The 21,610-nt window shown below is 39.5% G+C and overlaps 4 protein-coding genes across 4 annotated transcripts; 3 read left to right on the forward strand and 1 right to left on the reverse strand.

The window, feature by feature from the left end:
• Positions 1-1,097: 1,097 nt before the first annotated feature.
• mterf1 (mitochondrial transcription termination factor 1) lies at positions 1,098-3,274 on the forward strand. Its single transcript, XM_028597960.1, has 2 exons — positions 1,098-1,213; positions 1,959-3,274. The coding sequence occupies exon 2, from the start codon at positions 2,005-2,007 to the stop codon at positions 3,166-3,168; it is 1,164 nt and encodes a 387-aa protein (XP_028453761.1). The 5' UTR covers positions 1,098-1,213; positions 1,959-2,004; the 3' UTR covers positions 3,169-3,274.
• Positions 3,275-5,167: 1,893 nt separating this feature from the next.
• Positions 5,168-7,824, reverse strand: LOC114568691 (uncharacterized). The gene is made up of 7 exons (XM_028598327.1): positions 7,446-7,824; positions 7,142-7,233; positions 6,379-6,687; positions 6,129-6,190; positions 5,939-6,036; positions 5,725-5,843; positions 5,168-5,604 (listed from the first exon to the last, which is right to left on the reverse strand). Exons 1-7 carry the CDS (start codon positions 7,765-7,767, stop codon positions 5,359-5,361), a joined length of 1,248 nt encoding a protein of 415 aa, XP_028454128.1. The 5' UTR covers positions 7,768-7,824; the 3' UTR covers positions 5,168-5,358.
• Positions 7,825-7,964: 140 nt separating this feature from the next.
• Positions 7,965-13,978, forward strand: dus3l (dihydrouridine synthase 3-like (S. cerevisiae)). The gene is made up of 16 exons (XM_028597514.1): positions 7,965-8,412; positions 8,642-8,753; positions 9,428-9,698; positions 9,793-10,144; positions 10,389-10,465; positions 10,563-10,652; positions 10,755-10,796; positions 10,999-11,151; positions 11,286-11,402; positions 11,650-11,715; positions 11,868-11,978; positions 12,179-12,275; positions 12,389-12,464; positions 12,728-12,916; positions 13,471-13,599; positions 13,714-13,978. Exons 2-16 carry the CDS (start codon positions 8,677-8,679, stop codon positions 13,784-13,786), a joined length of 1,920 nt encoding a protein of 639 aa, XP_028453315.1. The 5' UTR covers positions 7,965-8,412; positions 8,642-8,676; the 3' UTR covers positions 13,787-13,978.
• Positions 13,979-14,733: 755 nt separating this feature from the next.
• Positions 14,734-19,845, forward strand: LOC114568651 (zona pellucida sperm-binding protein 4-like). Its single transcript, XM_028598260.1, has 13 exons — positions 14,734-14,931; positions 15,550-15,792; positions 15,868-15,980; positions 16,089-16,236; positions 16,353-16,472; positions 16,578-16,747; positions 17,918-18,015; positions 18,138-18,289; positions 18,423-18,600; positions 18,683-18,818; positions 19,037-19,111; positions 19,551-19,658; positions 19,771-19,845. The coding sequence occupies exons 1-12, from the start codon at positions 14,787-14,789 to the stop codon at positions 19,656-19,658; spliced, it is 1,686 nt and encodes a 561-aa protein (XP_028454061.1). The 5' UTR covers positions 14,734-14,786; the 3' UTR covers positions 19,771-19,845.
• The last annotated feature ends 1,765 nt before the right edge of the window (positions 19,846-21,610 follow it).

Below are 21,610 nucleotides of genomic sequence, written 5' to 3' on the forward strand. Positions count from 1 at the left end.
CATGCTCACTTCAATCTTAGAGCAGCAGAGTAAAAGCTCATTTGCATAATGAAGATATCACTTTGAGGTATTAAAATATTCATGAGTGGTGGGATTCATCAGTAAAGACAGACATTGGGTCAGTAGATGTTTCAATGCTAAGCTGTGAGCCTTAACACATGGCAAACGTTCTCTTGTGCCTCATCGGTATACAAGAACGTCAGCTGTATCACATATGTCTCGCATAAATTAAGTATTAATGCCTGTAACTCAGAGTCCAATATACTCTACAACTTAGTAGTTTCATGATTATACTGAAAACATTAAGCTTGCCACATACAGCTATGAATGGACATAAAAATACAATTTCACTCTCATTGGTTTGCAAGTGAATGCTTATTTACAGTGTACTATTTGTGCAAATAGCAATGCAATTATCCGGGGTCGTCTCCAATGAGAAGGTCAAGCATTTTATATGGCATATGGAAAAGTTAAAATTTTACATGTACACACAAATGATAAATGGTGAATTTCGAAGGCTGATTCCAGCAAATAGTATAAGATTATATTCAGAAATATAATGAAAGAATTTAATATATCTTCACCTGAACTACATCCTTGCAGTGTAGAGAAGGCTATGAACCCTTATGCCATCAATTATGAAGACAAAATGTGCAGAACATGTAGTTGAAAAGTTAATTGAATTGATAAGATGAATTGGGGAAAATCATAATAAAATTTAAATTTCTGCTTACGGCCCTGCAACCGTTACTGGGTTGTACTCGGTTGTACTCCTCCTACTGCTTGCTTAAAGGTGAACATTATTGTGACCAGTGTGAAAAGTAACCTATCAATCCAAATACCTTATTTCGAATTATATCTGATTATATCATTGATTTATGGTTACTTTATAATCTTATCAATGTATTCTATGACAGGTTGAAATTTGTAACCCCTGAATGAAAGTCATTTGCTGCCACCTAGTGGTTATAAGCATGTCATGCAGTCTATGGTTGCAAGTGAGCAGAGAATCCATTTTAACTCCAACACGCTAGATGGCGCTAATTAGCGATATTAGTCAGGAATGTTCTTTTTTCCTTCGGGCGACAAATATCGCGAGAGTTTTACCAGTTTCACGTTTCCGCTTTGATTTCGCATGTTGATTTTTGCAGGACTGTCAAATATCTCTCACGAGCATGTATTGGCCAAGAGCCACTAAACATATAGCTATATGGTATGTGTTTTGATTACATTTTCTATTAGAATACTATGGCTTGAGGCATTGATAAATGTATAATTAATTGTACGTGGTAAAAGTTGTAACGTTAACAGACTCAGACTTGGCCAGGACGTTCGTTAGTCATTTGAGAGCGAATAAAGTTTCTCAACGGTTTAATTTATAACGTTAAAGTAACTTACGAGCAGATAGCTTAGAATATGACAGGACCTTAACAAAAGCAGGTATTTGGAGTGTTAACACTGCATTGGGGGCAAGAACTAGGCTACGTTTACTCAAGTAGGCTAGCTACTGTAACACTACTTCACTTCACTACTTTCAATTAACGTAATGCTTCTTTATTTCTTGTACACTTTTTACTCCATTACATTTATCTGACAGATGTAGTCAATATGTCACCTTCCAGATTTAGAGTTTACATACAAAATCTGATCAACAAATAAACTATGATGCATTGTTAATAATTAGTTCTTACAACACTAAAATGCTGCAGACATGTTTGTGCATCAGTAACGTTACTTACTTGATAATACTTAACGTTACTGTGGTTTTGCCTAAGTAAATTGGACTTTTAGTTATAATAGAGGATACTTTATAGTGTGGAATTGCTACTTTTACTGAAGGATTTGAGTACTTATTCCTTATACTTATACTGTACTTGTAATTAAGTGGCTATGATAACTTCAGTTTTGTTTCTTTGACTAGATTATTAATCAGCTAAATATGTTTACTTCTCTTTCAGGTCCACTAAAACTGGCAGTAATGTTACAGTGTAGCCCTCATTAAAAATGGCAGCAGTAGCTGGAGTGAGGGCTCTCCTTAGCCTCCGTCAATCAGTGATGTTGCAGCGCAGCTTTGGGTTAATTCCACTACAGTTGACATCAGCCTGCCTTCCCAGGAGGTTTTGCAGTGCTCCTACAAGAAGTAATGAGCTGCCAAAGCCACAGATTACCCCAGAGAATGAATCTCTGCTGGAGAATCTGAATCTCATGGGAGTTGATGTGAAGATGGCACGCCAGCGTCAGCCTGGGGTGCTTCGTAAAGTCTTCACTAATGAGCAAGGTCTCGCTCAGTTTCTGCAAAGTAAAGGTGCCAGCCGCAAAGTAATAGCCGGCATCATATCCCGTTATCCCCGTGCTATCACCCGCTCAATAGAACATTTGGAGCAGCGCTGGGAGCTGTGGAGAAACATCTTCAAGACTGATGAAGAAATTGTGAGCATCCTGGATCGCTCACCTGAGTCTTTCTTCCGGTCCAGTGATAATGGGAACTTGGAAAAGAACATAGCTTTTCTGACCTCGCTGGGACTGAACACTAAAGACCTCCATCGGCTACTGACCACAGCGCCGCGGACATTCTCTAACAGTTTAGAGCTCAACAGGCAGATGGTGGAGTTTCTGGAAGACATCTGTGTCAAACTTGGTGGGAAGAATCCAGAGCAGTTTCCAAAAGCCGTCATATCCAGAAACCTTTATATTCTAATCCGAAGCACTAAGAGAGTCAAGACAAACATTGATATCCTGAGAGCTTCTCTTAAGTTGAGCAATTCAGAACTGCTTGCTCTTCTTCAAGGCCCTGGAGCAGAGATACTGGACCTTTCCAATGAATATCTGAAAAAGAATTTTAACAGTCTCCAACAAAAGATGGTTTTACTTGGCTGTCGGAAAGCTGACATAAAAAAACTCATCATCAGCTATCCAATGGTTCTGTACATTGGGCCAGACACGCTGAGCTCTAAACTAGACTGTCTCGTAAAAGGAGGAATAACAATGAAGCAGATACTGGAAAAGCCCAAAGTTTTAGACTACAGCACACAGAACATTACAGGGCGACTAGAGGAGCTGCAGAGAGTAGGATATGACTTCCAGAAGAATGGCATCAACATCCTGGACTCTAGCCGAAAGCGGTTTGTTGCAAAGATAGAAAGGCTTAGTGCCTCACCAGACGACTAGTCTGGCTCAGTAGCCACTTTCTGACCGGAAGGATTTTTGCAGTTCCTAGAACACAACGTTCCTAGAACCCTTTTTTTCTCCTGTTCCGACTGGACCAATTTGGGGATTATTAAGTTCCTCTGGCCACAGTTCCTGTAACTCTTTCAGTTCCTATTTCAGGGCAGGGTCTTTTCATTTGCATAGTGGTGGTTAGATGGCTGTGATTATAATAACAAAAGGTCAGTTCCTATGGCCACTTGCCAGTGTGAATGCAAATGGTAAACTGGTTTTGGGGGAGAGTAGTTTAGAAGTGGACTGTTCCTATAACTACTGTACGTTCCTGTAACTACTTGGTCGGAAAGAGGCTAATGGATGTACATTGCTGGGATAAAGACTTGCATCCGGCGCTTTTGATATCTCCACTATCGGGACTTAGTGCCGCCCAGATCAGTTGTAATTGGTTTTAAAAAAATACATACAAGCCAGAGTGTTTTTTTGGCTCTCATTAATCATATTTTGGTCTTGTTCTAACTAGAATATGACTTCTTGAATGTCTCTTTTGTAGGGCTACAATGAATCTACCAAATATTTGATTAATCAAGTCTCTAAAATAGTGAAAAAAATCCTATACCCAAAGGTGTGTCTTTAAATTTCTTTTGTCCAGCCAATGATCCAAAACACAAAGATAATAAATTTACTATCACATAAGGCATCAGAAACCGCAAGTCCTTACTAATGAGAAGCTGGAAATAGGACATTTTGGAATTTTTTAACTAAACAATGATTTAAACAATGAATCAGTTATCAAGACAGTTGCTGCTTAATTTTCTGTCCATTTACTTATTGTTTCAGCTCTAATAGCTAGTAATTCTTTTTGTTCTAACACTGAGAGCTGCTAAAAATTCCTTTCCCTTTAAATGTGCATGCATTATTTTATGCTGCTCTTGGTATTCATGTGAGGATGGAATTTTGAAATAAAATTGATATCCAAAAAGGCATAACAAACTACATGTTTCAATCATAATTCTTTATAAAGTGTAATTAATTAACTGAATGAAAATTGGGATTTTTGTCCCCGTAAGCGCCCGGAAATCTCCCTAATTTTCGGCAGTTACCGATCAGTCTGTGAACGTCGCGTTCGTCTGTGCCACATATTGACGGAAACGAACCATGACGTATGTGGCGAGATCATGGAGGGGCTAATTTATTCTAATTAGCATATGAATAGCAGCGAAACCGCGCCTGGCCTGGCTTGAATTTCCTCACTCACAGTATTGAGTATGAGATGAAACCACTACTTTTAAAAAGGTCCCATGGTATGAAAATTTCAATTTGAGATTTTTTAACATTAATGAGAGTTCCCCCAGCCTGCCTGTGGTCCCCCAGTGGCTAGAAATGGAGATAGGTGTAAACCGAGCCCTGGGTATCCTGCTCTGCCTTTGAGAAAATGAAAGCTCAGATGGGCTGATCTGGAATCTCCTCCTTATGAGGTCATAAGGAGCAAGATTACCTTGCCTTTCTCTGCTTTGCCCACCCATGAGAAAGAAACATCATGGCTTGCTAAGTGGCAATTGGTCAAGGCCACCCCCACTCCCCTCTTTTCTCAATAGCATTTAAAGCTACAGACACAGAAATGGCACATCCTAAGGAAAGCTCATTGTGGGACTGGCTCTAGTGGCTGTAATTCTGCACCAAGGCTGAATTTCGGGAAAGAGACTTCAGATACAGTATTAGGGGACCACTGAGGTCTATATAAAAGCATCCAAAAAGCAGCATGTCCTAGGACCTTTAAACAAAAAAAAAGAAAAGAAAAACCACTTTTGATTGGTTGGCAGATCGGTCACCCTGGCTCATTATAAATGTAAACCCCAATAATAAAATAATTATATATACAAACACACACACACACCGTATAGTCATAGGATATGCTATTAGGTTGTATATTCATGTCATTGTTATCCTATTGACTACACTATTATTACCATCAAGGACATGAATGAATTTATTAAGGAAAGGAAAATTTGCCAGGAATGTGCCGTTTATTCAAAGAAAGAGCTTTACTAGCACAAACGCAAACACACAACTATGTACAAAGCGTAGGAGATCTGCCCACACAACAAATGGGAAGCTCACGCGAAGCCCAAGATCCTACAGCACCATGAAGTGTCGGTTTGCCGCCTCGGAGCTGTAGGTAACTGGCGGCATTCGGTCTCAATTAGGTCCATTTTGCAGACGTCTGTGGTGCATGGCCCTGTACTTTGGAATCACCTCTAATCTCGACTGCAGCGTGGCACAGAGCTCTGTGAGCTCCTGGCTGCGAGAGGACGGAGGTCGCACAATCCATCCAGAGACACTGTCAACGATGCCATCTTCCTCATCAGACATCAGGTCTATGGTGGCGCACTTCCAAAGGTCCACCTCATCCTCAGCTAGCACACTCTGTCTCGCTTCCAGCAGCTGTAAAAACAATCAATAAAGACCATCAGTACTGCACGATGCACTGCGTATGGACAAAACCCATCTATTAATGCAGCTGAAAGATAGTCACATTGACCTAATAGGTCTAATAAGTCTTACCCTCTTTCTTCTTGATCGACTCCGAGCTGAACTCTTCACCGCTTCCGCCTGCGATGCAAGATCTGGTTGTTTGTACCTGAAGCTCCTGCGTACGGTCTCGTAATAGGTCTTACAAGCAGCTGGAAACCAATTAAAGGAGTGGTATGAAAAAAAAAAAAAACATAAGTCACAGTAAAATTAAACATGGAAGGAGAAAACAGTAAAAGTTACTTACGCACAATGGCGTCCTTATCAGCACCATGTAAATCTGGGCTTGCAGACACAGCTCCGAGCAAATAGGAGGTCACGGCCTCGTTATGAGGCGAAGTTAGTCTGTGAAAACAAAATGTACGGTTAAGATCGGTATCTATTAACGTATCTATTTCCTTATAAAGCAGAATGAAAGCATATTCTTTAAATCTTACCCTTGCTCCGGTTCATAGCGCTTACAATTCATCTCCGAGTTGTGAAGACGGCGTACCGCTTCCTGTAAAATACAAGACCAAAAAAAAAAAAAAAAAAAAAAAAAAAAAAAAACGTACACGGGTTCTGCTCACTTGTTCTTTTACAAGGATACTAGGTTACTTTTAGCTTGGGCTACTTAAAAAAAAAAAAAAAAAGCTTTGCTTTTAGGTTACTTTTAGTTTAGCTAGCAGTCACCGAACATATTCTTACCGCAATCTTGGGATTGCGCACCAGTCGGGTCTTCTTAGAGTTAGTCTCTTCCACACAGTTTTTCGACTCCAAAGCTGCCAACCTATCCTCTATGGACAGCAACCTGGAGTTTACTATGGTGAACTGCTCATTCACATCGGCAGTAAGCACAGTAAGCTGACGAGACAGCCCACTGATAGCATTCAGCAGTTTCTTCTCGTCGGTCTGCGGACTGGCTGAAAGGGGTTGATTGCGTCCATGCAGAGGAGTTGAAGGGGAGTTCAAGGCGAGGCTTTCCCCCTCTTCATCCTCTTCAGTCACATACCCATCCTATGCAAATGTAAAGTACACATTTAAAATGCATGCAATGCCCATACTCAGCACCTCAAATGGCCGTACCCAGCGCATGAATATGTTCATTTGAGAGTGAAAAGACCATCATTAATATGCCCATTTGAATATGAAAAGATTTTAAAAGCTGTAGTTTGAAAAGATCACATGCATCTCAAACAGCTAGCTTTAGTGCAATGAACCGGTTAAAAGTACTCTGTGGGAACTTCATTCAGGGGATTTTTTTGGAATGGTTTATAATTCACTTGTTTATTTTAGTTGCTTTCATAGTTCCCTAACATAAATTTAAACTGTACACTGAGAGTAACAGTAGTAGTACTGAGAGTGGAAAACAATAATGTGGGTGAAACATGTTGGGTTTTCTCGTTTGAGCTCTGGATGAGCATGTATGGAACTTTATACTTGTATATTCAAAAGGTAATTTCATGCTTACCACAGAACAGGAAATGTCTGCATCATCTTGCACTGGCTCGGAATTGCTGGAGTCCAGGAAAAGATGAATGCTTTGGTCAGCTGCTGTTTCGTCTGGAAAACAACCCGTGCAGAAGATACAGTTAAATGCATTATATTGCGATATTCGTATTTAATTACTATTACAATAACCACAGCAGTGAAAAGCAACCACATTTTAACTAGACAATTTAAAAGGGAGACCGGGTACAGTTAAAATATCTGTAGCTAACAGCTGTACAGGTGTACCAGTTAAATATTTAATAATTCAATATTGTGGTGCTCACCGTTGTCGTCTGAACTGTCAGTCGCTGGGTGCATTTCTTCAGATTCTTCCATAACTTCTTTTTCTGGGTCCTCGCCGGAGTGCATTTCACTTTCATCAATCTCTCCAACTCCAGCCAATTTATCTTCGAGGTCTTTATACATCGACGGTGACGGTACATAACTCCTGCCGGTTGGGTCATGACTAGCCCTTCTGGATTTTTTCTCCCAAACTCCATTTTTGAAACAGCGCTTTCTGTGGTCAAAATATTGTGTATGACAGAGTTCAGTGTTGCAATGTTCACAGAGGCGCCGAGGTCTTTTCTTCAGTTTTGGGACTTCCATCTTTCAACTGCCGGTTAGTTTATATCACAGAGCTTCATACACCGTGCTTATGGCTTATATATGCGAGCTCTTCTCGCGAGTTCTTCCGTATAACGATGACATCGCACGTGATTGGAAGAGCCCTCCAATCACGTGCGAGGTCTTGCAAGACGAGCATATAAACATATAAACCAAAGAATTTCTAATAAGGGATATAAACGTTCACAGGCTGTACATTGTTCTCTTAATACATCCATGGTAAATTGTCGTTAACTGCCGAAAATTAGCAAGAGGGTCTGGCGTTTACGGGGACGAAAATTCATGCAGTGTAACAACATGAGTTTTTTTTTTTTAAAAGCAGTATACGTACAGAAGATGGGTTTTTGGTGCCATTTCAAAACTGAAACATTCAATTAGCAGAGGTAATCTGATTATGTTCCATCCCTGGAAAACAGACCTCCCTTTAAATTATTTAATAGTTTTAAAATCTGAATATTGGGGAGACGAACAGCAATATGCGGAACCAATGTTCATCTGCTAGTACACCACGGACTTCACCAAACTGCTGCACAAGCGTTTCCTCACGCCGTTGCTGTGCACACAGACAGTGCATTTGAAGGTGTGAGACATAAATACTGTATTAGTATTGTATTCGCAATATAACAGGTAAGTAACTCTGCTAACGTTAATTTAAATTCAGTTTAATCAGACAGGCGACCCATATGAAAGTTAAGTAGCTAGACGTAACCTAGGTTATAGTTAAATATGCAGTACAGAGAGTTTATCTTGAGACAAAACGTTACTCGCTGCTCAGAACCAGGAGATAATCCTTAGCTCTTCTGTTGAGCAGTATGTTAGATCCAAAGTGATCATCTGATGTATCGACATGTTTCAGTATAACAGGATTTGGAGAAAGCCTGTGAAGGTGTGATGGAAAAACCGGCGGAGGAAAGCGTTGAAAAGAGGACGGATGAAGCTGTGAAGGGCGAAGCTGCCCTCAAACCGCAGTAAGTTAGTAGCCATTTGTGGAATACAATGAGAATCTTTGGACTTTTCTCTCCTCCATGCATCTTGGAAGTAGTTTAAGTTGAGCCAGAAATCCAATCCTGTCTTGTCTGTCCGCTCCCTCTTCACCATAACAGCCCATTATAAAGCTTAAATTGCAGCTTGTTCTTATGCTCCATCTTGTCCTCATTGGTATACCCAGAGATACCCTTCGCTTGGTTGGGGCAGCATCTGTCTCTCAACCTGATGGAGTAATCCACCGTTTTTCCAGCAGAGTAGCATGGACTCATACATTTTTACACTGCACACTTCTTTATCTGATGGAGCCAACAGAACTACACAGTCAGCAAAAAGACTCAGCAGCCGGTGAATGCACTTGACTTCTTGCACAGAGTATGGACATAGCTCTTGTTCCAGTTTTACAAGTTATGGCTGGTCCATATCAATAGCCCCTCTTGTAATTGTACCATTAACAGAGTAATTAATGTGGTAACAGAGCAGTGAGTAAATGTGCCCAAATATTCTTCCCTGACACCTTGCTGAAGTAAGGCACTGTGTCAAATTATATAGACAAATTGTAACAAATGGTTTTGCAGGGCATTGATGTTGCCCTATTCCACACTGACATGTCAAACTGACATGTCGATTACATTTCTTTTTCTTCATGTATTTGCAGATTCCTAACAACCAAAGAAAAATTTCATGCGTTTGTAGACTCTGAGTGGCAGGGCTCAAAAGGAGAAAAGGCTAGTGAAAACAACAGAGTTGAGGAGACAAATGAGACACCTGTTGAGGAACCTGAGACCAAAAAGCTAAAACTAGACGCAGAGGAGCAGAATAAGGGTGGCAACCCAGACCGTAAACGTCTTCGGGGACAAAATAAATCAAGGCCACACACAAAGCCTACCGCCTATGATGAAAAACGACTGTGTCTCTCAGTCCTTCAGGTATAAAACCAACCATTCACAAATGTCACTTACAGTACTTTTCAATCGCTATGTCAGCTGATAGTTATTATTATACCTTTTCCCACCCATGCAGGCCAACAGGGAATGCCCCTTCGGTGACAAATGCCACTTTCACCATAATGTAGCCGAGTACTTTGCCACTAAGCCCGCTGACATCGGGGAAAACTGCTACCTCTATGACACATTCGGAAAGTGTGCTTATGGTCTCACCTGCCGCTTCGCCAAGGCACACACTACACCTGACTTCAAAACCATGGAGAACGCAGAACTAATTAACGCCAACGAGGGCAGGAACGCAGTAAAGAACAGCCTGAGTAAGGACCTCCAGAATAGTCTGAGGAAGCGTTCGGTGGCCTTTAAGAAGTCAGAAGACTACCTCAAAACGCTTTCAAACTACAGAGACAAAAGAGACCAGCAAGGGAATGGTAAGAAGAGTTACAAATACGAGTTGCATTCTTTTCTCATTAATCTGTTAAGTAAGTTTGTCCTTTGAGACACTGACAGACGTGCAGAAATCAACAGTGAAAAGGAAGTATCTCTGAAGTGAATCTCTTTGGCACTTATTGGAGCTATTTTAGTTGGGAAATATGCATGCCATTCTTAATCATTTAAGTTAAACAGGTGTAAATTTAAATTTGGTCTTTTAATTCAGTCTTTTGACACACTTAGGAGATGCTCGTACAGCTGAAATATCTGCCGATCCAGCAGGAGGGGAGCAGCGTGCGTCTACTGAAGCTGAAACACAGGTACAAACTTCTACTCTGAGCACTTACTGTACCCAGTAGGTATATATAGTCTGTTGCTTAACATATTTTTACCTGTTTGCTTTGTGACAAACTACAGGCCAGCCCAGATAAGCAGCCTCCAGTGAAGACTGTTGGCCCATTGACTGATGTAGATGTCATCAAGTTGCGCCAGTGTGAGAAGAAACCGGTATATCTTCAGGCAACCGTCTTTCCTCCAAAATGATATTTTCTTAAAATACATTGGTTACTCACAAGAAATATCATGTAATCTTTTTTCTCTGTGTTCAAGGTGGACTTTAAAGACAAGCTCTACCTTGCTCCTCTGACAACTGTAAGTGCAACCAGACTCATTCGAGTACTGTCGTTAGATGTGTTATTGATGTAGCCTAGTTAAATGCTGCCCAACAAATCATTCCAGACAAGAGTTCATTTAAAATGTCACTCTAAAGAACCAGTAACATACCAAGCTATATCAAATTCTGGCCCATAAATGAGGTTTGGGCATGATGAAATACTTCCTTTTCATTCCCTAGTGTGGGAATCTGCCTTTCCGTCGTGTGTGCAAGCGCTTCGGAGCAGACATCACCTGTGGGGAGATGGCTATGTGCACAAACCTGCTGCAGGGGCAGCAGTCAGAATGGGCCCTCCTGAAACGGCACGAAAGTGAAGATGTTTTTGGCGTCCAGGTGATGTCATCATAGATTATTAAGACTCTCCAGAACCAAATTTGTTTAATTACTCTGTTCAAGTTGTTGTTATAAACACGACTTGTGTGAGAATGAAGATGGCCTCAGTTCTGAAGTCCGAATTGTGTCTCCAGGTGGAGGGCTGCTTTCCCGACACCATGACGAGGTGTGCAGAGCTCATCAACAACAACACTGATGTTGACTTCGTGGACATCAACTCTGGATGCCCCATTGATCTTGTATACAAGAAGGTAAACCCTCTATCAAACTATGTAGTCCCATTCAGATTAAAGGAAAGTTCCACTCTGGTTATCACTCCTTTATGTTTCCCTCCCTGCATTGTAAAATCGTAGCAGCTTTACACACTTATTTAAATCGGTATTTCCAAACCTTTCTATAACCTGTGTATAAATCACCGACACTGATGTTTGGCTGGAAATAAAAAATATTAACATGACACTCACTGACAGATGGTCTTTGTTTGCTTTCCCTCATCAGGGCGGAGGCTGCGGCTTGATGACACGCACCAGAAAGTTTGAACAGATAATCAAGGGAATGAACTATGTAAGCTTTTCTTTAACCAAATGTATCTAAATAGGAAATACCACTGTTATTAAATGTATATAGTATCTAAGTTTTACATTTAATTAGTTTTTTAAAAATTCCCCCAAAATGTAAGGATAAATGAGAACAGTTTTTTTTTCTTCTTCCTGAAGGTCCTTGATGTCCCTTTAACTGTCAAGATCCGCACTGGTGTTCAGGAGAAGTGCAACATAGCGCACAAACTCATCCCAGAGATGAAGAAATGGGATGTCTCTATGATCACAGTTAGTCTTGTAAAAGCAGCATAGATAAATGCATAAATGTGTGTGATGGTTTTTTTTCCAAGCCCCTTGTTTTTTTTTCTTTTGTCAGTCCTGCATTATATTTTTGTTATTGCTCCTTTTATCATTTTCATATCTGCAACAAAACACAAATCAGCGTCAAAGTGTGATAACACACCACTGATGATGTTGTTTTCTTACAGTTGCATGGTCGGTCCAGGGAGCAGCGCTACACTAAGTTGGCTGACTGGGACTATATCAACACCTGTTCCAAGCTGGCCAGTCCTGTCCCACTTTTTGGTATGTGAATTTGTAAAGATTACAGCTGCACACAGTAGATGAGGACAAAATGTTAGAGTAATTCATTGTTGGTGATGAGATAAACTAAAGTGACCATTGTTTATTGTATTAAGGTAATGGAGACATTCTGTCCTATGAAGATGCCATGAAAGCGAGAGAGACCGGAGTTTCTGGTATGATGATTGCAAGGTTGGTGCCACTTACACACATTATAGACTAAATAATAAAAAAAAAACAAAGTAAATGTGAAATTATTGTGTGGTCTACGCCACCTGTAGATTTCAGAACATCTTGTAGAAAAGAAAGCTTGCCACCTTCTTTCTCAGTAAAGAATGAATATTGTTTTTAGTTAGCAATTAAGTTCATTTTGCAAACGCATGTTCTCTTTGCCAGTCTAGTTACAACGACTTTTGCAGTGAACTTGATTTTGCATGTTTGACTTGTTTCTTCAGGGGTGCTCTCATTAAGCCATGGATCTTCACTGAAATAAAGGAGAGCAGACACTGGGACATCTCGTCCAGTGAGCGACTGGACATCCTCAGGGATTTCAGCAACTTCGGTCTGGAGCACTGGGGCTCCGACACTCGAGGTGTGGAGAAGACCCGCACCTTCATGCTGGAGTGGCTCTCCTTCATGTGCAGGTGGGCAACAACATGCACTTTAGTATATTGTATTTCTTTTACTATCAACAAGCAATATTCATGACTTGCCATTTGATCCAGAAACAAACTCAATATAGCACTCGAAGCTGGCCCGACGCATAAGCCAACTAAACCCAACGGTGTTTATAAGCTGCAGCTCAGAAAAAGGTACACGTTGTGTGTTGCATAAAAAAAGAAATCTGGGGAGCCAGTTTGAATGGGTCGGATGTAGCTGATAAAATTAATAATAGTATTGTTATCTATAATTTACAGGTGCTTAACTTTGTCAGGATATGCTGGATCATCAGCCAGTACAAGCAAAGACTTGGCACAAAATGATTCATTATTTGTAATAAATGTATGTTCTTCAGCATATGGTTGCCTTGTGCATCATATGTTTTGCTTTCTACATTTGGACATCTTGCACATGAAGATAGGAGAGCTTCAGCTCCTACCAATGAGAACGTAACACTAAAATATTCATCAAACCTTTTGGGGCTTAGGGACCCCAAAAGTCTAGGGCCGGCCCTCATAGCACTATCTCTGTCTCTCAGATATATTCCAGTGGGCCTGTTGGAGAGGGTGCCTCAGAAGATCAACGAGAGACCTCCGTACTACATGGGCAGGAACTATTTGGAGTCACTGATGGCCAGTCAACATGTTGGGGACTGGGTCAGGATTAGGTAAACAATTTTTAAACAATAAAAAGACCATTTAAAATCAAGCTGCACTAAACTGATCTGTTCAATTTATGTATTTACTGACTATAATTCGTTTTACTTTCTTCCCCTCTCTAGTGAAATGCTACTTGGACCTGTGCCAAAGAATTTCAACTTTTTGCCCAAACATAAAGCCAATGCCTACAAATGATTTTCTCTTTGTTTGAACCAGTCCAGTTCTTTTGATTTGTTTGTTTTATTGGCTCTGGAGAAGAAGATTTAAATAAAAAAGATGTATTGTTTTAAATGATAGACTATTGAGTAGTCTGTGGTGCAGTAGCAGAATACATGGGGTGTTTGTGTGTACTTGAAATATATGCAATAAAGTTTTTTGCCACACAAAGGTATTTCTCTTTCTTTTATTCTGCTTGGTATTTAAAATAAGCCATAATGAAATCTCTTTATGACTAACACAAAAATCCAATAGTGCTACATGAAATACATATAAACTACACGTGATAGACAAAAATAGATGAGTTTACTCATTTTGTTGTGATTATAAAATTGAGCCACAGTAAGTGGTCATAATTTAACATGTTAATGAGATATAAATAACCAGTTTATTGTGTACAACAGTAAAATGTTATGTAATACAACAGCAAAGCAATACTTCCAATCTGTATCCAGCATGTAATATGTTTTTTTACACTAAGTCAGACAAGTGTTGAATCTACTTTCGGAGATAAGTAGCGGGTGGCATAAATGTATTTTAATGTTTTGTTTAATTGTTATAAACGTCTGGACCAAGTTAATAAAAAGTTTTTTATTCACAGTTCATGACTGGAAAATGAATGCAAAGAATAGGTCAGAATTGGCCTGTGTTACAAGTGGGCCATTCTGCATAATAAGTAATTTACCTGGTACCTGAAGTATATTTTGATGCGTAACTTTTGTACGTTTACTTAAGTAATACTTTGAATATAAGTTAAAAAAAAGAAGTATTTTTTACACTGTAGTATTGCTACTTTTACTCTAGTAAAAGATCTAAGTAATTATTCCACAGGTGCACTGTGAGACTTCACTTGAGGAGCAATTACCAATTAGCAGCTACCAGATGCAATCAATTAGCTTCCAACCAGTACTTATAGAACGGCAGGAGGCTATGTCTTTGTACAGGTCTCAGCAGCTGCAGGAGGGCTTTACGTGGATCCATGGCTGGTGTTAGGGTTGAGATGTTGCTGGTGCTGACTGTGACTCTGCTGCTTGTTCCAGTAAAGGGATGGGAACATATCAATCGCACTCAACTTGTTAATTCTGACAAGTCGGGGCAATGGAATGACCCACAAAATGTTACAGGTAAACAACTACCAATGAGACCATAGGTGGAAGGTGTGTTCACTATCGGTGGGTTGTTGCAAATGTTTTCTTTTTCTTTTCCTGTAGCAAGAAAACTACTCCATGAGGTTAAGTCTAGGCCTTTATGTACTTTAAAGCTGTCTAAAGCCAGACCATGTGCTAATGTGTCTGAGTGAAACCTTTAACTCTACCTAAATGGTTCAGACTTGGTGGCTGTTTTACTTAATTTGTACCAGAGTCCCATACTACTTGATTATATAGCCAGGCTGTATTTTGCAAATTGTCTATCCAAATAGTGTTTGGACTGTCTGGTAAAGGGTATTTTCATAATATCAAACATTTTGTAGAATTTCTTTCTCCGAAATACCCTTTTCAGGTAAGTCTTATGGCAAGCTTTATTTATAATGGGGAAGATGCTTAAGCCTTTTGACTGGTTAAAATGTTAACTTATTTTTGACCTTAAGGAAATGGCATCAGATTTGTTACTAGCAACTGCATTTTCATGAAGAAATTAATAGGACCTGTTTAAGACCAACTATTTACTGTGCTGTCCAAATAATTAAGGCAATTTCAAGCATTTTGCCTGCAGTTGGTAACCACTACCACGCTCTCCTCCAGATGACGGCAGCTACTTTGCCAGTGAAGAAGAATTTCCTGAGGATGTACTTTTTAAAGTTGAAGGTGCCTCCACTAGTGAAACCGTCAACCCTTTTGCTGACCATGGATTCCAGATAGATGCAGTAGATGCCCCTTTAAGGAACTGGACCAGCCGTAGTTCTTGTGTGTTAGAAGTGGTTTGTAGTGATGTTGGCTTCCAGATTACTCTCCTGACCGGTTCAATAAGTGAAATCAAAATTTTGGGTATGTACTTGACTTTTCTTCCCATTTGAAATTATGCTTAATGAGTGTCAAGTTACTAGGATTCTCCCTTTTCAGACTCTGACTCAAAGGAATTATCTGTCATGGATGCTCCCAAATCTTGTGGCTATGAAGTGGATCCTTTCCAGAACACCTTGACTGTACCCTTTACTGGGTGCAATGTGAAACATGTAAGTTACTATAAAGCAATTGCCTTGGCTCTTTTCTAAAATTGATGGAAATACTTTTGTTTTACCTTTTCAGTTCATGTCTTAACCAACTGTTATAAATTATTACAGACTGATGGCTACAGCCTGCAGTTGTTGTATGTAGCTAAGACTGGTCAAACAAAAGTTGCTACTGCATCTTGTGAGGAAAATCCAAAGTTTGGCCCTCGCTTCAATGGCAAACCCAGGTGCCAAGAACATATCCCACTACCAAATCTAAGTGAGTGCAAACTGTGTACAGCAAATGAGAAACTCAAAAGTTATGAGTCACTTGTGGTATGGTGAAGAATTACTACAGCTAGAAGGTATGGTGGACCATTTAAAATGTCATTTCAGGGTGTGATGTTCCCTTGGAGGAGCAGGTGACTTGTGGTTGTGTAGGAATATCTGCATCAGACTGTGAGGCGAGGGGATGCTGTGTGTCTTCTTCTGACACCTGTTACTACCCACTGGATGGTAAGTCTTGCATTTAGAGCACTGTAGTATAAAATTATCCTTAACTCCTAATTGAAAACTTCTGTATTAAGAGTTTATATATTTTTTTTTTTTCCCCTCCCTTAGAGTGCACTGCAGGAAACTTTGTTTTTGCCATTCGCTTCAACTCTGCATCCATCCCTTTGGACCCCACCAAGCTCATTATTCTCGGGAGTCCAAATTGTAAACCAGCCATTGTTAATGACAAGGTTGCCATCTTTAAGTTTAAAGTTACAGAATGTGGAGCTCGTGCTTTTGTAAGTCATCTCCTTTGCTTGCTTTTACAATGCACTTTCAAGTTTGTTAAATTTTTAAAAACAAGTATTTACTCCAGTGCATTAAGATGATACATTGCCTGATCAAGTGACAGACTTGCAGGCTAACATTTGACATTGCTTGCTACTGCTTATTGAAATGGCAGATATGCATATTTTTAAAAGCCAAAGCCCTTGAGTTTCTGAATGTTCAAATTTCAGCACCGTAGACTGTTTGACATTATGCCCATTGATGCTAGACTCCTCACCCTGACCTGTCATTGTTGCAAAGTAGGTCACAAGTTGATAGTCCATATCCAGGATATTCCACTTATGGTATTGCTCTAGTGCTGCAGAAAATTTTGCCAGATGAATGTCTTTTCTCCAATGTCTGCTTTCTTTGTTGGAATTTTAAGCACAGTCTATTAGGACTCTAGTTAACTGCTTAGATCTCTACAGGGTAAATCCAGACAGCTGGACTATCAGTCCAGAGTGTGGGTGGTTCTCTCCCCCAACAAAACATCCCAAGGCTATTTTACAACTTGAGCTTAGAATTATAAGGTTCTATCTCTGTTTAGGGTAGTTCTGAGATATTGAGCATTGAAGTTTTTACATCCCAGCTATTTTGTGAGATGGAACTTTGTTATTAACTAAAAATATTTTTTTACAAAAATAACCCCACAGGCATTAAACACCTAAGGGATCAGATTATGTCAAACTCAATTTTGGCCAAAAGTGGAGATAGAACCTTATAATTCTAGGATCACAAATTGCTCTGGGCAAGTTTAACACACCCATGGCAATATTTGGTTTAAAGAGGGCAATTAAAGCATGTTTTACTCCAATCATGGAATGCTGTGGACAAGCCAGACCCTCATCTGATTCTGTGGAGGTAGGTCTGGCAATGATAAGATTACAAATTGATAAACCTGTGTAGAATCTAGATTTCTGATAATGTGCTTACATAGCACTCAAAGTTGGAGTCTTGCAATTCTGTACTTGAATGTTTCTTAATTCTCTGTGACAAACTAGTCACAAGTTGTGCTTGTGTGTGTGTATAATTTTTTTTTTAATAGGATTTAAAAAAAAAAAAAACTGGCAGTCTGTGCCTCAAGCAGTAAATCATTTAGACCTGAAGAAACACCTGAGGAATTGTTTTACTTTTCTTGACAGGAAGTTGGTGAGACAACTATCTACCTGACTGAAGTGCAATCTGTTGTCCAAACTTGGAATCTCAAATATGGCATAATCTCAAGAAGCGACTATTTCAAGTTAGTGTTCTATACATTTTAACACTGTAGGGCCTCGTGATGGATCTAGTAATGAATGTGGTCCTGCTTTAAGGGTTATCTGTACATGCATGTAGGACCAAACTCAACTAAGTCTTTTCTAGGTTCATGATTGAATGCCGCTACAGCAAATCGCAGGCCAGTCCTCTGGAGCAACTGGCCAGTGTTTCCTACATGGTCAAGACCCCGTGTTCCAGCTTGCCATCATCTATTCTCTCAGATGGCTTATATGGTGTTACACTAAGAATTGCTCAGGGTGAGATTCTTTGGTTTTCCAAACCAAATGCTAGTAAAATCTTGCTGCACATGGCTGGAGTGAGATTGTACATAAGTAGTGGTGAAATGATAAAATGTTTTAATAAGCTTGCTCTTCTGTATATCCCCAATAGATGAGACCTATTCAAGCTACTTCCCAACTTACCATCAGCCCTTGCGAATGCTCCTTGGCAAGCCAGTGTATCTTGAACTGCTCCTGAAGTCTCCAAAACCAGATGCAGTACTTATTGTGAACTACTGTCTAGCTTACCCTCGCTCTGCAAAGAATGCTCTGGTGCTCATTTTTGAAGGGTAAGCATGACTGTCTGATCCCACTGCATATGTATTAAAGTTAACGACTGGCCTAGTCTAACCTTTACTTGAATTTCTGTAGGTGTGCCAATCCTCATGATCCAACGGTGTCTATACTTAAAGTCAGTGGCCTTCCCCAAAATCGTTACCAAAGGCGCTTTGTGGTCCAGGCCTTTCAGTTTATGGATCAAAAGACAAACCAGTACCTTGACGAAGAAGTGAGTCAAATTATTCAGAAGGCCATTCTGTATACAAGAATTGCAGACTAAAATTAACACTACCGAAAGGGGCCCTGATGCAGATATGTGACTTCCTTAAATCAGCTGTTGGAATCTCATCCATAGCTGAACTTTCACTGTTCTTACTGCAAACATGAAATGAGAACATGTGGTTCAAGGATTTGTTTTAATGGTAATTTTTTTTTTTTCTCCTGCAGATCTATTTTATGTGCTCTACAGAAGTTTGTAGGACAGAAGAAAAGACTTGTAAAGAACGGTGTTTTGATGGAAAGGTCAGTCTCTAAACCTTGTATATGTTACCACCTGTTTCAAATGTCTAAAGTTCTTTGCTTCTAGACAACTTAAGGATGTGCAGCTTTAGGAGAGGATTTGCAGAAATTAAGGAAAATGGATACAGAACTGAAACTAAATTTAACAGTTTTTGTATAGTATAACATGGGTCTCTTTATTTAAGATGTGGCATTTTCTACTGGTGTAGTTTTAAGTAGAGTCAGATCTGTGCTGTAGTGTTGGATAACCTTCTCGTGTAGTGATGAGCACACACTGGACTAGATCAATCTTAACTACTGCCCCCAAATGTACAGTATCATGACCTCCATTTTGAAGGAAGCATCAGTGTTTTGGAGTAACTGGACACTAAGTCATCAAACCTATTGTGGCTTAGGGACTCAAAGTCTAGGGCTGGCCCTGATGGCACTATCTGTCTCTCAGGAATATTCCAGTGTTGGAGAGGATTCTTCAGAAGAAGAGACCTACTTACTACATGGGCAGGAACCATCTGATGGCCAGTCAACCTGTTGGGGACTGGGTAAACATTAGGTGAACAATTTTTTAAACTGAATTGACCATTCAAATCAAGCTACACACAACTGATCTGATAACTTTATGTATTTACTGACTATAATTTGTTTTATTTTCTTCCCCTCTCCAGTGAAATGCTACTTGGACCTGAATACATAAGTGTTTGCATGTACTTGAAATATGCAATAAAGTCTTTTGCCACAGACTGGTATTTTATTCTGCTTATTTAAAACCAGCAATTATTAAATCTTTGCCAAAGTGTTCTGTGAAATAGTATACACTACATGTTATGAAGAAAATGGATGAGTTTGATTACAATTGAGCCATAGTTGGTGGTAATTCAACATGTTAATGAGAAATTACCAATTATGTTCAACTAATATTTTATACAGTATAACCTGGGTCTGTTTGAGATGTGAAGTTTATACTGTATAGTTTTAAGTGGGGTCAGATCTGTGCTGCAGTGTTTAACCTTATGAGGCAAACCTAGTGGTGAACACCCCAACAACTTGATCAATCTAAACTACTGCCCCATATGTACAGTAAAGATTTGTTTAAAAAATGTAGCCTAATTTTTGTTAAACGTATTTCTTGTGCAGTAGTCATAACAGTTTACAGGGGTGCTGTTTCATCAATCCTTAAAGCACTCTGAAGTGTACTCTTACTTGATAGACCAGTGGTTCCCAACCTGGGGTCTGGGCACCCCCCCAGGGGGATGGAAAAGATCACAGGGGAGTGCAAGTCTGAGGTTAAGGTAAAATTTACACATGTTAAACTATAATACACTAGGGCTGGATGATATGTAGAGAATCAAATATTTTTGATCAAATACCTCTGATACTGCAATGATATTGTGGTGTTGACTATGGTGCTTCCATAATATTTACACTGAGATTTTTGATAATCAGTAATGTGGATATGACTAAGTGGGTAAAGGCAAATAATAGAACCGTCTAAGGTCAGAAAATGACATCACTTTACTGTAATGCAACCTTTAAAATCAGGAAAAGACAACACTTATGTCATATTACAATATCCAAAACCTAAGATGATATCTAGTCTCATCACTATATAGATATATTGCCCAGCTCTACACTAGAATATATAATGTATACAAAAGTCTATGAAAAAGTAAGGCTCTATCTCAAGAGTTACTTCGATTTCAGGAGGGGGGCCTCAGCTTTTTTTAGACATGAGTAGGGGGGGGCGCCAAGGAAAAAAGGTTGGGAACCACTGTGCTTGACAAATACAGTTTGATTAAAGTAGCCAAAAAATAAACTGCCAAACAATCATAAATTGTTTCTTTCCAGTGGTGGAAAGAAACTAATTACATTTGCAAGTACTTCAGGGACTTAATTTACTAGACTACTTCAATTTTCTGCCACGTAATAGCCTACTCTGACTCCACTACCTTTCAGATTCAAATATACTTTATACTCCAATACATTTATTTGATAACGGTAGTAACTAGTTACTTTCCAGAGCCAATTTGATAATACAAAATATAAACAAATCATATCAAAAATACTAATCCACAGGGGGGGAATTCATCAGCTACCCAGCAGTAGGCTATATAAAGTAAGAGGCCTGTTAGGCCTATATATAAATTAAAAATTAACCTCACACTTACTAGCTGCAATGTTTAAGTAATGACATATTACTGCATCAATAATAATCTAAACATGTAATATACATTTCTGGCAAATGTGCAAAATGTAGACTTTTACTTGTACTTAAATTCATTTTGATGCTGATACTTTTGTATAGCCTACTCAAATAAAATTTTAAATGCATGGCTTTTACTTTTACAACAGAGTATCTACACTGTGGTATTACTACTTTACGGTAAAAGATTAGAGTAATTCTTCCACCACTGTGATATCAGAGCCCTTCTCAGATCTGTCAGAGGCTTGCTCTCCTCTTTAAACTGTTTCTGGACCATATGGATGAACATGACAAAGCATCTGCCA

Source organism: Perca flavescens, chromosome 14 (assembly GCF_004354835.1).
Source record: "Perca flavescens isolate YP-PL-M2 chromosome 14, PFLA_1.0, whole genome shotgun sequence".
NCBI classification, from domain to species: Eukaryota; Metazoa; Chordata; class Actinopteri; order Perciformes; family Percidae; genus Perca; species Perca flavescens.

Bases quoted from the DNA above. Each gene is read 5' to 3' on its own strand.
- mterf1 (XM_028597960.1), top strand. From the start codon at position 2,005: ATGGCAGCAGTAGCTGGAGTGAGGGCTCTCCTTAGCCTCCGTCAATCA.
- dus3l (XM_028597514.1), top strand. From the start codon at position 8,677: ATGGAAAAACCGGCGGAGGAAAGCGTTGAAAAGAGGACGGATGAAGCT. The intron at 10,466-10,562 runs GTACAAACTTCT...GACAAACTACAG, and splicing joins CTACTGAAGCTGAAACACAG to GCCAGCCCAGATAAGCAGCC. The intron at 11,152-11,285 runs GTGATGTCATCA...TTGTGTCTCCAG, and splicing joins AAGATGTTTTTGGCGTCCAG to GTGGAGGGCTGCTTTCCCGA.
- LOC114568691 (XM_028598327.1), bottom strand. From the start codon at position 7,767: ATGGAAGTCCCAAAACTGAAGAAAAGACCTCGGCGCCTCTGTGAACAT. The intron at 6,191-6,378 runs GTAAGAATATGT...TGTATTTTACAG, and splicing joins TGCGCAATCCCAAGATTGCG to GAAGCGGTACGCCGTCTTCA. The intron at 5,605-5,724 runs GTAAGACTTATT...TTGTTTTTACAG, and splicing joins GTCGATCAAGAAGAAAGAGG to CTGCTGGAAGCGAGACAGAG.
- LOC114568651 (XM_028598260.1), top strand. From the start codon at position 14,787: ATGGCTGGTGTTAGGGTTGAGATGTTGCTGGTGCTGACTGTGACTCTG. The intron at 14,932-15,549 runs GTAAACAACTAC...GCTCTCCTCCAG, and splicing joins TGACCCACAAAATGTTACAG to ATGACGGCAGCTACTTTGCC. The intron at 18,819-19,036 runs GTGAGTCAAATT...TTTCTCCTGCAG, and splicing joins ACCAGTACCTTGACGAAGAA to ATCTATTTTATGTGCTCTAC.